Source organism: Amblyomma maculatum, chromosome 1 (assembly GCF_055883805.1).
Source record: "Amblyomma maculatum isolate TAMU_Amacu chromosome 1, ASM5588380v1, whole genome shotgun sequence".
Classification (NCBI taxonomy): domain Eukaryota; kingdom Metazoa; phylum Arthropoda; class Arachnida; order Ixodida; family Ixodidae; genus Amblyomma; species Amblyomma maculatum.
In genome coordinates, this window is record NC_139344.1 from 107,876,958 (window position 1) to 107,894,965 (window position 18,008).

The 18,008-nt window shown below is 47.8% G+C and overlaps 3 protein-coding genes across 3 annotated transcripts in view; 1 reads left to right on the forward strand and 2 right to left on the reverse strand.

Moving 5' to 3' along the window:
• Positions 1-3,644: 3,644 nt before the first annotated feature.
• LOC146203461 (putative peptidyl-tRNA hydrolase PTRHD1) lies at positions 3,645-4,227 on the reverse strand. Its single transcript, XM_084588783.1, has one exon. The coding sequence runs from the start codon at positions 4,169-4,171 to the stop codon at positions 3,791-3,793; it is 381 nt and encodes a 126-aa protein (XP_084444909.1). The 5' UTR covers positions 4,172-4,227; the 3' UTR covers positions 3,645-3,790.
• A 270-nt stretch (positions 4,228-4,497) lies between these two features.
• LOC146203462 (uncharacterized) overlaps positions 4,498-18,008 on the forward strand; it is a 34,111-nt gene continuing 20,600 nt past the window's right edge. The window contains exon 1 of the mRNA XM_084588781.1: positions 4,498-4,894. Coding sequence (XP_084444907.1) covers positions 4,627-4,894 — 268 coding nt within the window. The 5' untranslated portion in view covers positions 4,498-4,626. The remainder of the gene's footprint in view (positions 4,895-18,008) is intronic.
• LOC146203463 (uncharacterized) overlaps positions 11,540-18,008 on the reverse strand; it is an 83,314-nt gene continuing 76,845 nt past the window's right edge. Inside the window, exon 10 of the mRNA XM_084588782.1 lies at positions 11,540-13,059. Within this exon, the coding sequence (XP_084444908.1) occupies positions 12,905-13,059 (155 nt within the window). The 3' untranslated portion in view covers positions 11,540-12,904. The remainder of the gene's footprint in view (positions 13,060-18,008) is intronic.

An 18,008-nucleotide genomic window follows, 5' to 3' on the forward strand; every position in this document is an offset into this window, starting at 1 on the left:
TCACTTCCGCCATCGAGGAGCACTTGCCGTACAGCAGCAGCTCAGGAGGCGCGACGCGGCTTTGAGAAATGACGAAACAGATCGTTCATAGGCAGAACCGCAGAGGGAGATAGAAAAGGGGAGTGGTGAAAGCACAAAGAGGCATGACCATGTCAGCCAAGAATGCGGCGGTGGCGGTGACCAACACGACCTGCATTATAATCAAGTGATGCTAGCGGCCGAGGTGCGAAGGATGCATGATACCAGTGTTTTTCAAAATCGGACTTATTTCATGTGCCACAGCCGTCTTTCGGCTGTTTCTACACAGCTTGCAAGATACAGACAGTATTCGGGGTAATCTCGTAGTAATGATAGAAGGGGCTCATCAAGGCTATGACTTCCACCTCGGCGGCGATGAGCCGCCACAACGGCGGGTTCGGGCCAGAGGGGACAAACACGAGTCTTCCACTTTAACGAATATTTATTGCTGCCATATAAACCGTCTTTTTTTTCCTCCCTCTCTTTCTCGAGCAGGTTAGAAGCAATAATGCTCCCGTAGCGAGGAATCGTCCCGCCCGCGTGCGGGGTGAGAAAGATTACGGACTATTTAGCGTGGTTACGCTACATGCTAATTAGGCGCGCTAGCATGTCGGCTTCCACACACTTTTTGACGGCGGGTTGTAAGCGGCTGATTGTGGCCCTTCGGCTGGCGCTAAGTTCTAACTTCCGGGTGTTTGAACTCTGTTTATTAGGCGAACTTTTGCGCGAAAGGTAAAGCGACGAGCCGCTGAGGTTAGAGCTCTGCCTGTGCTACCGGCCTCTTCACTCGATTCCTCAACCCGTCGACTGGATGTGGTTCGCGCCAATAGCTAATCGACAACAGCTAAGATTTGCGATACGGCAGGAGTTTTTACCGCACGGCCATGCTAAAGCTGCTTATGGAATGGTTTGCCGTACAGCGGCTTTGTCTCTCTCGTGTGGACGCCATAAGACTTCAATGTTGTTGCGCGTCATGGTTCTCTGCATAGCAGCACCGCGCAGATTTGCGAAACTGTCCTTTCTGCTTTGGCTGTGAAGAAGGCTCTTAAAATAGATGGCAAATAAACATACTATTCGCTAGTATTTATATACCTGTTCACATAAAATTTCACACGAATTACGAACCGGTGCTTCTGAAAGGCGAGATGCCATGCTCAGACGAGCGCATAGTCCCGAAATTGTACGTGCCGCTGCTCTTCATAATGAGGTGCAAATGCCAATGATACTTGTTTGCTAAGCACTAAGGGTACCGTGTCGCAGAAAATCCGAAGTCTCATCGGCGACGTTGGCCGTGAGCGAAAAATCCCGATTGAACAATAAAATTCGAGAACTAGGTCAAGGATGCTCAGATTGGCGCTAAGTTTTTAAGGAAGGTTTCTGTATAGCCAAAGGAAAATAGTTCAGCTCCCGGTTTCGAACCTGATCCCGGCGGCCGCGTTTCGATGGAGGCGAAACACAAAGGCGTCCGTGTGCCGTGTGATATTAGTGCACATATCCCCAGAAGGTCGAAATTATTCCAGAGCCCTCCGCTACGACAACTCTCTCTCTTCTTTGACTCCCCTTCTCTTACGGCGCGGTTCAGATGTCCGCCGAGAAATGAGACGGATATTGCGCCTTTTCTTTCCAAATCAACAATTTATCTATAGGTTCTTATGGGTGGGGGCGTGAATCGAACCCAGGGCCTTCGCATTTCATTGGTTCAAGCTGAATAATAAGACTTCACAATGCTGGAATGCAAAGGCACTGCACGAACGCATGTCTTCGTACGTCGCGTTGCTTGCAGCCGCGGTCGCCTGCATAGGGCTCCCACCAGAGACGGTGCGAGTGATCGACAGCGGACCTCAATGCGTAGGGCCAGGCCGCAGATAAGCGTGTGCATTTCTGATCGTGGATCCTGCGTGAACGTCACTGATTTTTCCTGAAAGCACAGCAGCTGCATGCAAAGGCCTCGCCTGATGTGATGGGAAAACGATGTTTAGTTCTCGACGCATCGACTGTCGCGGATGTTAATGGCCGGACTGCCGCCGTTGTTCGTATTGTGACCTGCACATACTTTAGTGGTGCAGGTACAGGCGTTTCCCTTCCGGCCTCGCCTCACTAATCGAGTCCGTTTTGCTGCATGGAATCTTGCAACTCCTTGAATGTCGCGAATTTGCTCTTGCAGCTTGCATGCTTCGTGGGGAAGAGCGCGCGGCAAGGAGCATGGTGACGGGCAAGTTGGCCGTGGCTTAAGCGATTAACTTACAGCGACGTCCGCCAAAACTTATATTAGAACCGGTTGGATACGTTGGATTATCTTTCATATAAGCTAAAGCTGATATATCTGAAATCAGACAATCTTGAGAGAATTCCCATGGCAGCCTTCCAAGTTCAATAAGCTTATCCCCAATCCCATCGCTGCAGTCAGTACGAGCCGCGAATAAACAGGTGATTTAGCAAGACCCAAAACGAGGAACTTGCGTCGGAAAAAGAACGCCTTTCGGGCGCATACAAACCGGAGCGAACCAGCGCAACGAATCAGACAGCCGTCGCTGACTGTCGCGAGGGCAGCGCACCAAAACAGTGCGAAATGCCAGCGACCGGCGCGGGAGCATTGCCTGAAGCTCTCGGGGTCGTCGGCGGTGGTGTATCGATTGCGGCGGCGCACCCTGACCCCGCGGCGGCGCCAGTGACCGGGTGCACTTTAGCCTGACGGGCACACGCCCATTCCAAGCTCTCGCTCACTTTCCAACCTAACTGCGTCTGCAGGCTCCTGGAATCCGTACCGCTCACCGGCATGCTTTGTGCCTCCTTTTCGTCGGTATAAACTCCTTGGCTAGCACCTTGTTTTGGATTACTTGCGCTGGTCCGCCTACATAAGCCGTCTCACTCATGTGGCTTGCGGGTGCATTCAGCCCCCTTCCCAAACTCTTTCCACACACGCACACACACGCGCGCGCGCGAGAGAGAGAGAGAGAGAGGAGAGAGGCTCCGCAGGTTTTGTGCCTACGGCGACATGGAAATATCAGCCGAGCAATCGGCTACACGAGTATTATGTTCTCGGGAACTCTACCAGCACTTGTGTGAAAACGCGACTTCATTGCGAAAATCACAAATGAAGTCCAATATTTGGAACTCTTCGAAACGTGCGTGTTACGTCACTGTTATCATGCGTGTGGTACCCACAAATTGCAAGAAACGCAAGAGTACTGACGGACGTTGTTACATTCTTCAGTAGATAGCGCCGCCACACGCTTTACAATCTGTTTGGTACTCTTCCATAACCACCATATTCATACTAATTCATACGAATGAATGAGTAAAGCACGCACGCCCGAGTGGCGCCACCTAACTTCTACGGCGTGATCCATTTATGTCAACGAACTGGCACTGTTACGGTTACATGCTGCCAAAACGTGAAATGAAATAAAACATGACCGAGTTAACTTTCAATACGGGGCCCGATTTGCTGTCACACTGCCTGAAACACCTCTGTTGAGCCCTCTGAAGCACATCAAACACACAGGTGCGCTGCGCTATATGCTGATGTAACATACAGCGGCCCAACGTTACTGAAGCAAAACACTGCGCAAAGAGCTAATTCAGCGAGAGTAAAAAGTACAAGCTTCACATAACTACAGATCACATAACTAAATAAGCAGGCTTTCTATTTTACCGAAAAGTATTCAGCAGGTTTTACTCGACATATCACAGGTATGTGTACGCCCAGCCGGCTGCCGGCGGGTGATTTGTCAGCTGTGTTGCCACGTGCAGCAAGTGCATACACACGCGCCTACTTGAAAAGCTTGAAGCCCTTGAAGAAAGTCTGAACGTCGGCCTTGGGGTACGGTTTTGTCGCAACACAAGTGGGGATGTTCTCCGGCTGCTCAATCCACAGCTTGTAGTCAATGCTGGCGTCTCGCAGCGCCTCGCACAAGGCGAGCAGCTTGGTCTCGGTCGGAGCCGCCAGTACCACTTTGTGCATGCTGTCCAAGTTTTCCGTGTAGGCAATCGTATTCACGTCGTCCCCGAACAGTTTCAGTGCCGCAGTGCAAGCATGACACGCCTGCGCGATAACGGCGCCGACTGGCCAGTTGAGTTCCGTGAGCAGATCGCTTCGAACTACCACATATTGAACAATCGTCTTGCTAGCGTTGCCAGTTGTCGCCGCCATTCTCAACAAACGCTTGAAGATACGGCTGGCTTCGGAATGGCTCGCTGCGGATCAACTGGAAGAAAGCGAATGCACAAACGAATCTACACGGCCGCAGCGCCATCTACTAGGTTAGTTGTGAAGCTAGGCTCGCGCCAGAACGACTGGGGAGTTGAACCGTTGAACTCGGGAAAATCTCGTTTTGGCAAGCCTTGCAAAGCAAAAACAGCGCTTCTAGACACCGTCATGAATGCGGATATTATTATTCTTATTGTGAAAGCAACGTGAACATTTTTTTTTTGTTTCCTTTTTATACCGCTGCCGTTTCTAAGTGAAATACAGTGCTGGACCTATGCCCGCTGTACAGAGTGAACAGTACATCCCTGTTCGGTCCGGATGTGTTACTTTGGTTGGATTTTGAGCTTTTTGTCTCATTCAGTCGAACAGAAATGAAATGAAACAACTGCAGTGACATTATGGTGAACGGCTTGCTTCATCAGCGTGCAAATAAGCTAACAATAATGAAATATAATCGGTGCGATGTGCTTCCAACGAGGATAATGAAACGCCGACTTTCTCATTCCGATCTCGTAGACAGGCGCCCCAGCTGCCAGGGCGACGTGACTCTGGAGGATGTGCTCTCCTCACTTCTGGCGCTGGCCGACTCTTCGCCGTCACACTCGCGCCTCAGCACGCCCTCCAAGCCTCCTGCTAGCCCCGTGTCGCCGGACATACGCCACGTCTGTGAGTACAACACAGCTATAAAAGCTGCGCTGCCAGGTTGGAGAACTGAGCTGGAAACCGGTGAACGAAGAACCATTTTATTTATTCATTTATTTATCTATCTGTTATTTATTTATTTATTTATTTATACAAAATATCCTTAAAGGCCCCACGGCTGAGGGTATTATATGGAGGAGGGGTGCAAATGAGAAAAGAAAATAAACAAAACCACGAATTGAGAAAATTGTGCATCAAGCAACAAAGTAACAAAGTGCATCTATTTCCGATTTTGTGTCTCACAACAGCAATGCATGTAACAAGCAAGCAGGTATAAAACCTTCACCCTTTTAGGTTCTCGGATTATCGCTGTTATGCAGGCATACAGTGGTCGGCCGCCAGCGAAAACAGTAGTGGATACAGGGGCGGATATTAAATGGGGAGCACGCCTTCAGACACGGGCTCCTGGCTACTGTGGCTAGAGCGACACGTCTGAGAAAGCAACTCGCCCTATATGGGCGCGTAGCGCACACTGATTCGTATAACGATTGTCATAAATCAAAATTAACGCTGTGTACCTACGTGAATAAGTGTAGCTGTAGCTCTTTGCATAAGTGGCGGGAAAGTGAATTAATTTGAGCGGGAAATGTCAACATTTCAGCTGGATGCTCGAAAGCGGCTCGGTTCTTGAGGAACGCTGAAATCGAACCCATGCTTGAGGAATATGGCGGTCACTGTGATGCCGGTGTGTATTCTCATTCGGATAGTGAAAGCTCCTCATGCAATGACGATGTAGGCAACAGAGATTCGGTGACTCCAAACAATTAACCTCGTGTTCGCTCAGACGCGGCGCGCCGTGGTTCAAATGTACTACATTAAGGAAAGCTTGTTAGGATCAACAGAATGTGACATATGCAGGGGGTTTCAGCGAACATTTTCGAAAATCCTTAAATGTAAGTAGTTCAAAATGAATATGCATACATATTTTTTGAACCACGGCGTGCCGCGTCTGATTGTTGCTGCCTGTGGCCGTCATCTCTTGGGGTCCCTAGATTCTTGCACGCGCCGATCCTTTCCACTTTGATTAGGAGACCTCGCTGAGCGCTGTAGAGTTGCGCCGGCTCTGGTATCGGGCTGGGCTTGCGGAGTGCTTTGGTAGCCAAATCTTACCACCGGCTGCGCCCGTTAAAATCATGTTCATCTTGTTCTTTTCTTCTCCTCTTCGGCATCTCTCCGAGTTGCTCGTCGATACGGCGGGCGACGTGTAGTCTTCTCAAACTCACATTTTCGCATTCACAGCAAGTGAGCAATATTAAGTACCTGCCCTGTGAAACGTTTAAAAATTATAGTTACCCTCTTCATTTATTGACGGGCTTGTAACGCCCCATAAACTTCATCTGTATCAGTTACTAGATTTTTTCAAATGCAATTCTTGTTACCGCTGTTGATTGAGCAAGAAATTTGGGTCCACTCACGAGTAAAAGGTAGCCGCACAAAGCAGTAGCTAAGCCTATGATCAAATGTCAGAAAGCAGCGCGCCTTCCACAGAGTCTTTGGCCGCTAGCCGCTCAGAGCGCTGCGACAAGAGCAAGCGACATCTGCGTAGCTGGGTGAAGAACGATTTATGGGCGCGGCTAAAGCGTGTTTTGGCCACGCGGTTTCGCTTTTCAGCGAGAAGACCTCGGAATTCCTTTCTTAACATCGGCAACGAGGAAGGTTTTGGAGCCGCCGAACCTCTTATGCCTACATAATCACTGCATGGGAAGCTTCCAGTGTCGAAAATACGCGCCGATATCACAGTCACCATCTCTCTCTCTCTCTCTCTCTCTCTCACACACACACACACACACACACACACACACACACACACACACACACACACACACACACACACACACACACACACACACACACACACACACACACACACACACACACACACACACACACACACACACACACACACACACACACACACACACACACACACACACACACACACACACACACACACACACACACACACACACACACACACACACACACACACACACACACACACACACACACACACACACACACACACACACACACACACACACACACACACACACACACACACACACACACACACACACACACACACACACACACACACACACACACACACACACACACACACACACACACACACACACACACACACACACACACACACACACACACACACGGACGAAACCGATACAGAGCGCATTGGGCGCGCAGGAAGTTCTCAGTGCTGATCGGAGGCTCACTGATGACTGCTGGCGTGTTGCGGTGACTACGGTGCCAAATTCGAACCGCCTCCTCTACTGTGCCGTGTCATGCACATTGATTTGTTCTGTCGCTCTAAAAAATAACGACCCCGCAGCTGGCAATGACTGTGCTTTTCTTTCTTGCAAGCTGCAAAACTAAATATTGTACATGATGTGACACAATAATGTCTGTAGTTAAAATTGGGGGCTACAACTACTGCAACGCGTCATAAGCTGCTGTCGAGTCTTCACCGAGCTCCCTGTGTGTCTAATGCGCTCAGCTTATGTTTCGTGCGAAAAACATCGCCGGAATTCTTCCGTTGCAGGGCGTTATAAATTAATTTTTCTTCATCGTTTCAAAAAGCGGTATGACATCATCTTGTCCACGGTTTCAAGCTTCCCATTTGCACAAACGATCTGAATGCATTTATTAAAGTTGTTTAGTGAGTCCCAGGAAATTAGCGGTATATTTTCGAGAATTCTACTGTAAATTGTGCCAACTGGGGCAGACTGTTTGTTCCTGCTCATTCCATTTTGTATTCCTTATCTTTAGAAATTCTTGAAAGTGTTCGTTGGAACACCCGATGTTTTTACATGTCTGATAATGAACATATATCACGAATAAGGGGGTTATTAGATTTATGTGGGAGAGGCCTTCGCCCTGCAGGTATAGTCAGGCTGCTGCTGATCATAATTTATGTCACAGGCTGTTAAACGATTGCAGGCACCAAATTTTGGCTGCGCATTTTCTTCCTTGGAAAGCTATATAACGTGGCACATTAGTGCACATTAATTACCCTCTGTAATCAGCATGCGTCTGTTAAAACAAATAATTGCACTTTTCCTCATGTTTTTTTCGGCTTCGAGGAGCAGGCGCTGGCTCTGGTGTCAGACTGTACTTCACGTCGCACGAGGCGAGAAAAAAAAAAAAAAAAAAACTGACATAGTTTCTGCTTCGTCATCGCTTCAAATCTTATGCCATCCTGCCCCAAAAGCTATAATAACAAACAAACGAGCAGCGATTGCATGGAAGTAGCATACACGTCGTCAGAAGCCAGAGTTAACCTCAGAGCCACTGTTATGCTGTTGAACTCGAAACGGAAGCAGCATGAGAGGAGAGATTCCTACAAATTAGTTGCCGTGTCTAAGCGAAATCCATGAAGCTATTTATATTTAATGATGTCTTGCGCATCATTACGAAGATAATGCACGAGCAAAATTTGGTGTGTATTCCTTTAAGTTAGCAGTGGCCCGTGAGGAAAATAAACTCCTCAGTTAAAGGGACAGAGCACTGGCCAAAATATTGACACGGTACAGTCTTTGTCTTCACTCTGCGCTGATCGCGAACGTGTGCCTCCTTGAGGCGAAGAAACCAAAGTTCTCCAGTTGAGGCGGGCCCTGCCAGTTTTCTGCCGCTCTGTGCACTGTGACTTCTGTGTCCCGCAGTGACTTATTCTGATCAGACTTCACTCCGTGACATTTGGTGGAGGTGCATGGGTACCGCAACCCATGCTCCGAACACCTCCAACGAGCCGAGACTCCAGCCCTCAGGTATCTCCTACCATCGAAATTACGCCTACCCATCAGTGTAGCCGACGGCTTCGAGGTTGAGCCCGAATTCGCGCTTCTGCCATATCCCCGTACTGCGAGGCCGCCACCATCTTCTTCAGCACCACCTTCGGCGACAACACAACCGCCCACAATGATGCAGGTCGATACCACTGCACGCTCCTTCGTGTTGCAGCATCCGCGGAATTAAGATACCCACCTTCCAAGCCTTTTCAGGCGACGACCCGGAAGACTGGCTAGATAAACTTGAGCAGGTAGCCCAGTACAATTGCTGGGGCGACGACCAGAAATTTCAGCATGTATTTTTTTTCGTTGGACGGTGCAGCTCGCAAATGGCTTGAAAATCATGAGACTACTATCACAACGCGGAGTTCCTTCAGGGACGCGAGGAGTTGCAAAAACTATTTTCGACGGCATCACCCCCACAAGTATCCTGCCTTTCGCAGATGGTTCAGGAAGAGAAGTCAACCAGGCACTCACTCCACCCGAGCCACTCCAATACCACCACAGGCATGACCAGTAGGTCGTGGCCATGACCTACGCCGCATTCGCTCCTGTCCACCTCCCAGTCAGCACCAAGAAACCCCTGCATACATTCGTCCAGCACCTCCCGCTCGACATCTTCAGGTGCGTCCACGCAAAAGTGACGTCTGGCGCACTCGCGATAATCGCCCACTGTGCTACCACTGTGGCGAGGCTGGTCATCTGCTATTACCGACGAATGGGTCTGCCGGGGTTTAGTGCCGATGCGCGAAAGCTGCAGCGTGGTGAACGGCCCCCTGCCATTGACGCGCACTTGGCTGAAACATCTGGAATGCCTACTCCCGGTCGCCTTCACCGCGCCATTACTCCTCGCAGACGGACACAACCAAATCCCGGCCTGACGCTGATCCGCTCCCCTAGCCCCCGTCGGGAAAACTAGAAGCGGTAACCTTTGGGGGAAGATTGCCCATTGACTAGCAGTTGGCCTCTCCTCCCATAATCCGCAGTCATATGCCGTTTGGATGCAGGGACCGCATCATCGTTCACTCCTCGACTTCATTGAATCAGCCAACCTTTTTTCATTTATATGACCACACCCTTCATCCGTCATAACATTCCTTTTATGCCCCGAGGCAATAAATATCGCAAAAAAAATGTATATATATCAAGCTCCTCCACCGCTGCAACCGAATGGTCACATCTTTCCACGACGCTCCCCACATTGATCCGTTGCATAGGCGCTCCACTTCTCGGACGACACGAAATCAGCTAGAGCCACACCGCAGCCGTGACCGGACCCCGCGACGTTCCGGCAACACCGCCGACCTGAACATTTCAGTGGACGAAACCGACGTGACAGCGCTCGTGGATATCGGCGCCGATTATTCTGTAATGAGTGGGCCATTCGCAGTCATTCTGAAAAAGGTCAAAAACACCCTGGACAGGCCCGCAAATTCGTACCACAGAGGCCACTTGATCACGCCGACCGGTGCCTGCACTTCTAGGTTAACAACCGAGTTAACCGAGTCTAGGTTAACCTTACCGAGTGTTTCCGACTGAACGCGCCGCTATCACCCGCCAAGTGAAAGAGATGCTTCGCGACGATGTCATCCAGCCCTCGCGGAGTCCGTGGGCTGCACCTGTCGTTCTTGTAAAGAAAAGGGATTGTACGCTAAGGTTTTGTGTGGATTACCGCCGGCTAAACAAAGCTACGAAGAAAGACGTCTATCCCCTGCCACGTATCAACAATGTTCTGGACCGTCTCTCGAAATATTTCTCTTCAATGGACCTGAAATCCAGATACTGGCAAATAGAGGTAGATAAGAGGGACTGAAAGAAAACGGCGTTTATTACTCCGGATGGGCTCTACGAGTTTAGGGCTATGCCTTTTGGTCTCTGCTCTGCGCCGGCTTCTTTCCAACAGCTTATGGACACCGTACTTGCTGATCTCAAATGGCAGACGCCCGTTTACCTTGATGACGTTGTGGTTTTCACCCCAACGTTTGAGAGGCACCTTCGGCGCCTTGAAACTGTTTTGCAAGCCATAACATCCTCTGCCTTACTTTAAAGAACTAGAAGTGTCATTTTGCTTACACTGAGCTCAAGTTTCTGGGGCACGTCATAAGCCATGCTGGTGTCCTACCGGATCCCGAGAAAACGACAGCTATTGCCAACTTCCCTCCGCCCCAAGATCAGAAAGCTGTTCGACGATTTCTTGGCTTATGTGCTTACTACCAGCGCTACATCGCTTGACTTGCCGAGCCCTTAACACGTCTGACGAAGACAGACACACCTTTCACTTGAGATACATCACAGGTACAAGCATTCCAAGAGCTTCAACGCCGCCTGTAAGCACCTCCCATATTGGCCACTTTGATGAAAACGCTGACATGGCGCTTCACATTGATGCAAGCAACATAGGCCTGAGCACTGTTCTAGTTCAAATCCAAGGCTTCCAAGAACGTGTGTCCGCTTACGACAGTCGCTGTCTGTCTAAAGCGGAATCGAACTATTCTGTAACAGAGAATGTCTAGCCATTGTATGGGCGACGTCGAAATTCCGGCCATATCTTTATGGGAAACCATTCAATGTAGTTACTGACCACCATGCCCTATGTTGGCTCGCGAACCAAAAGGACCCGTCAGCCCGTCTTGTAAGATGAAGCCTCCGACTACAGGAATTTGACATAACTGTCACATACAAGTCTGGCCGCCAGCATCTGGACGCCGACTGCCTCTCACATGCCCCTGTAGATCCCCCCACCGACGAAATTCCTGATGACATCATACTGTTAAATGCCATCAGCGCAGAGTGATCCCGAACTTCATCACATCATGGACTATCCAAGCGGTGCATGTAAAACTGCCCCGAGAGCTTTCAAGAGTGTTTGCCATCGTTATGTGTGCACAATGGTGTTCTCATGAAGAAAAACTTTTCTGCCAGCCAAACGCCGTACCGGATTGTTGTACCTATGTGTCTACGTGATGAAATTTTATAAGCTTGCCATGACGAACCAACTTCTGGACATTTGGGAGTCACCCGCACACTTGCAAGGCTCCAGGAAAAGTTCTACTGGCCTCATCTTAACACAGACGTTTCACACTGTCAAAACGTGTCGCAGCTGTCAGCGTTGTAAGGTGCCGCCAATCAAACCTGCCGGATTCTTGAAGCCAACAGACCCGCCATCGAGGCCCTTCCAGCAGATTGGCATGGACATGCTGGGCCATTTCTCCTTTCACACTTTGGTAACCAGTGGGTCATCATGCTACGGATTATTTTACACGATACACAGAGACCTTCGCTCTACCCAACGGTACTGCCCTAGAGGTTACAAAGTTTTTCATCCATTGAATTGTCCTGCGTCATGGTGCACCGGAGATTTTGATTACTGACAGAGGTGCCGCATCCATGAACAGCCGAATTGCTGTAGCAGATTTTGATTCACAGTCATACCGAACACAGCTAGGAAGGCGACACCATACCATCCTCAAACGAACGGCTTGACCGAGCGCTTGAACAAAACACTTGCTGACATACTCTCAATATATGTCGACGTAGAGCACAAAACGTGGGATGAAGTGCTTCTGTATGTTACCTTTGCATACAATACGGCGGTCCAGGAAACAACTAACATGTCACCTTTCCGTCTGGTCCATGGCCGTGAGGTGACCACGATGCTTGATGCCATGTTACCACATCTAGACGACGACAACCAACAAGTTGATGTTCACACCTTTCTGCTCATCGCCGAGGAGGCCCGTTAGCTGGCCAGGCTGCGAATTCAGAACCAGCAACGCTGCGATGCCCAACGATACAACCTCCGATGCTGCGATGCCCGGTACACAGCTGGAGACCGTGTCTGGGTATGGTTTCTTATACGTCGACGAGGCCTCAACGAGAAACTCCTCTGTCGTTACTTTTGCCCGTACAAAGTGGTAAAAGCCACGGGGACCTAACCTACGAGGTCGTTCCTGATGGATTTAACAAGTCCCGACCGCTCCCTGAGGTAGTCCACATGGTCCGCCTGAAAATTGCGACCGATAGTGTTGACTCTTTCTGGTGCGCCGAGCAACTGCCCTCCATGCAATGTCTTTTTTATTTTCTAATCTCTGACCCACAGTTCCAGCATCGGGACGATGCTTCTTGTATTCGGGGAGGGGGGGGCAATGAAACTGTGCAGTCTTTGTCTTCACTCTGCGCTGATTGCGAGCGTGTGCCTCCTCGAGGTGAAGAAACCGACGTTCTCCCGTTGAGGCAGGCCCTGCCAGTTTTTTGCCGCTCTGTGCACTGTGACTTCTCTGTCCCGCGTTGACTGCTGACCAGACTTCACTCCGTGACAATGTCCTGAGATTATGGTGGAGATGAAAAGACCATAGTACAGATCGGGCACTACAATATAATAAAAAAAGAGGCTTTACTATTTTAATTTGTCATTGAAAATCGCATAAACAACTGAGGCGCTATCTAGCCGAGAAACCCTATTAGTTTCACTGTAGTACAGTCACTACATGTCAGCAAAATATAGCTCATTTCTGTAAGTGCATACTGCTCCTTTTTTTCTTCTAGGAGTGTTCGTCAAATTTATTATATTTTGCGCCCTCTCCAGTGCATCCTTAATAAAAACCACCACTCATTTCACGCTGCGACAGGCATGCTTTCAGGTTTTGCCACTAGATGGCGCCACATTGTTTGGAATTCTGGAAAGGGAGACAACGCAGTGAACTACATTACATCAGTTATAGCAGAGTCATTTAAGAGCGGCGATAGGGTAATCTCTGCAAATCAGGAAGCAACACAAGGTAGTAGAGTACAAAGCAGCTTAGAACTGACCAATCTAAACTGGAAAAAGGCAGAAAAAAATATTTCTAAATATTTCACATCTACAGGAATAGATGGAATTCCGATCAAGCTGAATAATGAACTTGGTCCAAAAAGTAAGGAAACATTGTTAAAAGCTTTGGAAACAGTCATAACGAATAAGCAAATTCTGGACAGCTGGCAGCAGAGTAAAATGAATTTGATTTATAAAGGGAAAGGAGAAAGGATGCACATAAAATCCTACAGGCCGATTACCACATCTGTTATAAACAGGTTGGCCATGCAGGCGGTGAAATTAAAGGTGCAAGCATGGGTAGAAAGTAACAAGATACTCGAACTTCAGAACGGCTTTAGAAATGGTAGGCACTTAGATGATAGCCTGTTCGTGCTTAGCCAATGCATCGAAATATCTAGAGTGGAAAATAGACCTTTGTATTTGGCCTTCCTGGACATAAACGGGGCGTACGACAACGTAAACAGGGAACTCCTGTGGAACATATTAAAAGACCAAGTTATCGGTTATGAGATAATAGTTCCTACAGGAAATATACCAAGATAACAAAGTAGAAATTACATGGGAAGGGATAAGAAGTACGGAAGATGTCAAAGTATGCAAAGGATTAAGACAAGGCTGTCCTCTATCACCGCTGCTGTTCATGCTTTATATGATAAACCTGGAACGGAGGACACAAGAAAGTAACCTAGGTTTTAACCTGTCATAGACTAGGTGGAAAGGAGGTAGAGCAGCGCCTCCCCAGTTTGATGTATGCAGACGATATTGTGCTGTTAGCTGAGAGTCTGGAAGAATTGCAAACTGTAGTTAAGTATTGCGGAGACGAAGGGGACGCTCTAGGCTTTAGTTTTAGCGCAGTTAAGTCGGGTCTGATGATTTTCAACAGCTCAACTGATCAGGGTCCTAAAATACAAGGCCATGAAATACCCAGAGTAGCAGAATATAAATATCTGGGGGTATGGGTAAACGAAGAATTGGCATACATTGGAAAGCATGAGCAATCACTTAAGGGCAAAGAAATGCAGGATAATAAAGCATAGGACGTTGTGGGGATACAACAAGTATGAGGTTTTGAGGGGTATTTGGAAAGGAATTATAGCGCCTGGACTTACTTTTGGAAATGTGGTTTTGTGCCTAAAATCAGAGGTACAGTCGACATTAGAAATAAATCAGAGAGCCGTTGGACGTTTAGCACTAGGTGCCCACGGCAAAACCACAAATGAGGCAGTACAGGGAGATATGGGCTGGGCATCTTTCGAAGTACAGGAAGCTCAGGGTAAAATATTATATGAGGAACGCCTGAGGAAATTGGACAGTAACAGATGGACAGCTAAAGTATTTAAATACCTATACTTAAAAAGCGTTGACTCACAATGGAGGAAAAGAACTAGGAAACTAACCAGTAAGTATGCTAGTCACAAGGACGGAGAAATAAAGAGCGTTAAGCAACAGGTGAAAAACACAGAAGGTAAAAATTGGATAAATTCAATGGAAAAGAAACGGAGTGCGGAATTATACCGAAAGTGGAACAGGCAGATCAGGAAGGAAGCTTTCTTTAATAACTCAAGAGGTAGTGCCCTACTTTTTGGAGTTAGATCAGGGTGCCTTAGAACATGCAGCTACAAAAAGAAATTTAACAATGAAAATGACGCATGTGCTGTATGTGGTAACTCCAGTGAAACAATTGACCATATTATACTTGAATGTAATGGTATCCATCAGGAAGTTGATGCAGGCGCAGTCACTGTTCCTGAAGATCTCGGGTTTAGAGATGCCAGTGGCCGGGTGAATAAACAGGCAGTGGAAGCTAGCAAAAAACGACTGGAAGATTGGTGGCTTAAAAGCAGAGAAGTGAAATAATGTTAGTAATGTAGAAACTAAAATTTAATAGAATGATGGTATAGTTAACCAATCTAAAACAATAATTAAGATATAGGGAGAAAAATGAGCATGATAGCTACTGCTACCAATCCGCTTCAAAGGGGACGCTCCTATATTCCAGCCATCCATCCATCCTTTTGTGAATGAAGCGATGACAGTGCTAGCTCACTTTAATAGTGCCCACTGAAACTTTCGTCGACGAGGCGTGCATTGCGCTGCAACAGCCTTCAGTGTGAAACTGAAAAGGGCGTTATTCTAAACAAAAAATGTCTACTGTCTGGCGAGTGAAATTTATGTTTTCGGTATGTCTTTTTTGTCGACCTCCAGTCGTCATCGCGGTCGCTGCTCATGGTTTCCATCATCGAAATAAATAAAAACTGACACATGAGTGAAGAATTCTCGGTAAACCTTTTCTAGTGTTTCTACCAAAACCGCTATGGAATTGAACATTTTAGACATCAATCTCTCCATTGAGTCAAAAAAATTTGAGACCTACAATTCAGAGTTCTGTCCCTTTAAAGGGCAGACAGAGAGGAGGACCCCCCCCCTCCCCCCCCGCCTATTCTTTTGTGCTCCTGGAACTTGGAGCATTGTGCCTCTGTCGGACTTCTAACATGTGCCTTGTACCTTGAGATGGAAATCCGATTTATGTCGGCCAGGTTTCTCCTCTTAACAGCTCAAATATTTTCAAACTGTGTGAGTCATCTCTTCACTCCTGGCATAAAACATTTCTTTGTCAACTTGCTGGCATTTCTAGTGCCGATGGCCTCGTCTGCACTTTACACAGATTTGCTTCGTGCAGTCTCCCCTTGATCCAAAAACATTCAGTTTACAGATCTCCCTCCGAGGAATGACTACTTTCCTTCTGCGACTATATTTCATGACATTTCCCCAAGGCATGCAAAGCTAATGTCCTTACTCTCATACGCAGTTTGTTGCAGGAAATGCCTAGTCACTTCCCTCTCACATTATTTTATTATTGGCACTGATGCCTCGCAGTGTTGCGAAAAGGCGGGCAGGGCAATTTTTCCTTTTTGTTGGATTGGCCCTTCCCCGTGCAACGCCTTTCCTACTATACACCCCAATTCACCTGGCCGAATGATTAGCGGCAATCTTAGGCTTGCATGAATTATAAAACTCTGTTTCCCGAGTAATGGTTATAAGGACTCTGTCTCTTTATTCCTCATTATCTACGCTCAGTCTTTGGTCCCTGGTCCTAGTCCACCTAAATTCGGGGTGGTTGCTTTGCGTACCGAGGCACAACAGCTTTCTCTGTAGTGCAGATAGCAAGGCCCTCTCTCTGCGGCTAAATTATTGCTGTCCTGCCAACCTGTGCATGTACAGCTGCAGTGAGGTTTCGCAGCTGCACCATATTTCAAGAATTTGCGGCCTCGGCACTTACATCATCTCCCGAATATCATATTTTGCATCCTTGGAGTGCCAATGGCTGGCGCTCACGCAGGGTGGAGGGCTCTTTCACGCATCTGCGTTACCGGGTTCTACTGCTAAGCTGCTCTTTCACAGATCTGGTTAGGTGGTCTCCTAATTGTGCCCAATTTGTGCCGAACCTGACATTCACTTTCTGCTGTTCTGCCACCTGTTCTACTTGCTGAGGAGGCGCCCTATATATACATTCAGTTCCAATAGCAAGATCTGCTTGTGTCGCCACTGTGGCTGTGCTTTCGATTGGCGCTTCCGTGCTTGCATGAAGCAACAGGCGTGCATGCTCTGCGTTGTACAATTACCCTCTAGAAATGCAGCGACTCCCATTCTGAGACAATCGATGCAACTCGACACATCGCTTGCAATAAATCCGTATACGCGCATAAAGCCATTGTCTCATATTCATTACCTCACCTAATTCACACATCCCAGTAAGTCATACAATATGTAACGCAATACCCTGTTAGTACAATTTCATTCTATTATTATTTCTTCAATGCATTTCAGACTCGTACAATTCACAGCCTGATTTCTATCTACTCCCCATAATGGATATGCGCAATTTTTATTTAATATGATATCTCGAAATGTTCGTTGATTTGAACAGTGAACTAACACGCATCGCGAAGCTGAGTAAAAAACTGAAGAGGCTTAAACGGCAAGTCCGGGGTTTCTTGAACGTTTTGAGTTCATGTAATCACACCATATCAAATTTTATTTTTCTGTGCACAAAGTACAATGATGGAGCAGCCGCAACAAGCTACTGTTACCAGCAGCTTGACGAGGTGACTGCCCCAACTCATGACAGCAGCAGAGGCATAATATGGAAAAATCTCATTATCAAAATAACAAAGAAGCGTTAGAAATATACTGTCATACAAAACAACAAATACAGCGTCACAAGAAGGAAACATGAGATTCCCCTCTTTTTCATACAAAAATCAGCTGTGGTTCAACCTGGCTGAGCCTAGTTTACAATTACAGAGAGTAAGCTCGATTAACGCATGGTCATGCACGGTTCGTTGTGGTTTAACCAGTTTTACTTCATGGCTGTGTGCGAACGTCAAGGAAACGCGCAGCCTAGCACATGGTTCCAGCGCGCCACATGGCTGTCTGCGAAACCAGGTCTAGACAAAAC

Bases quoted from the DNA above. Each gene is read 5' to 3' on its own strand.
- LOC146203461 (XM_084588783.1), bottom strand. From the start codon at position 4,171: ATGGCGGCGACAACTGGCAACGCTAGCAAGACGATTGTTCAATATGTG.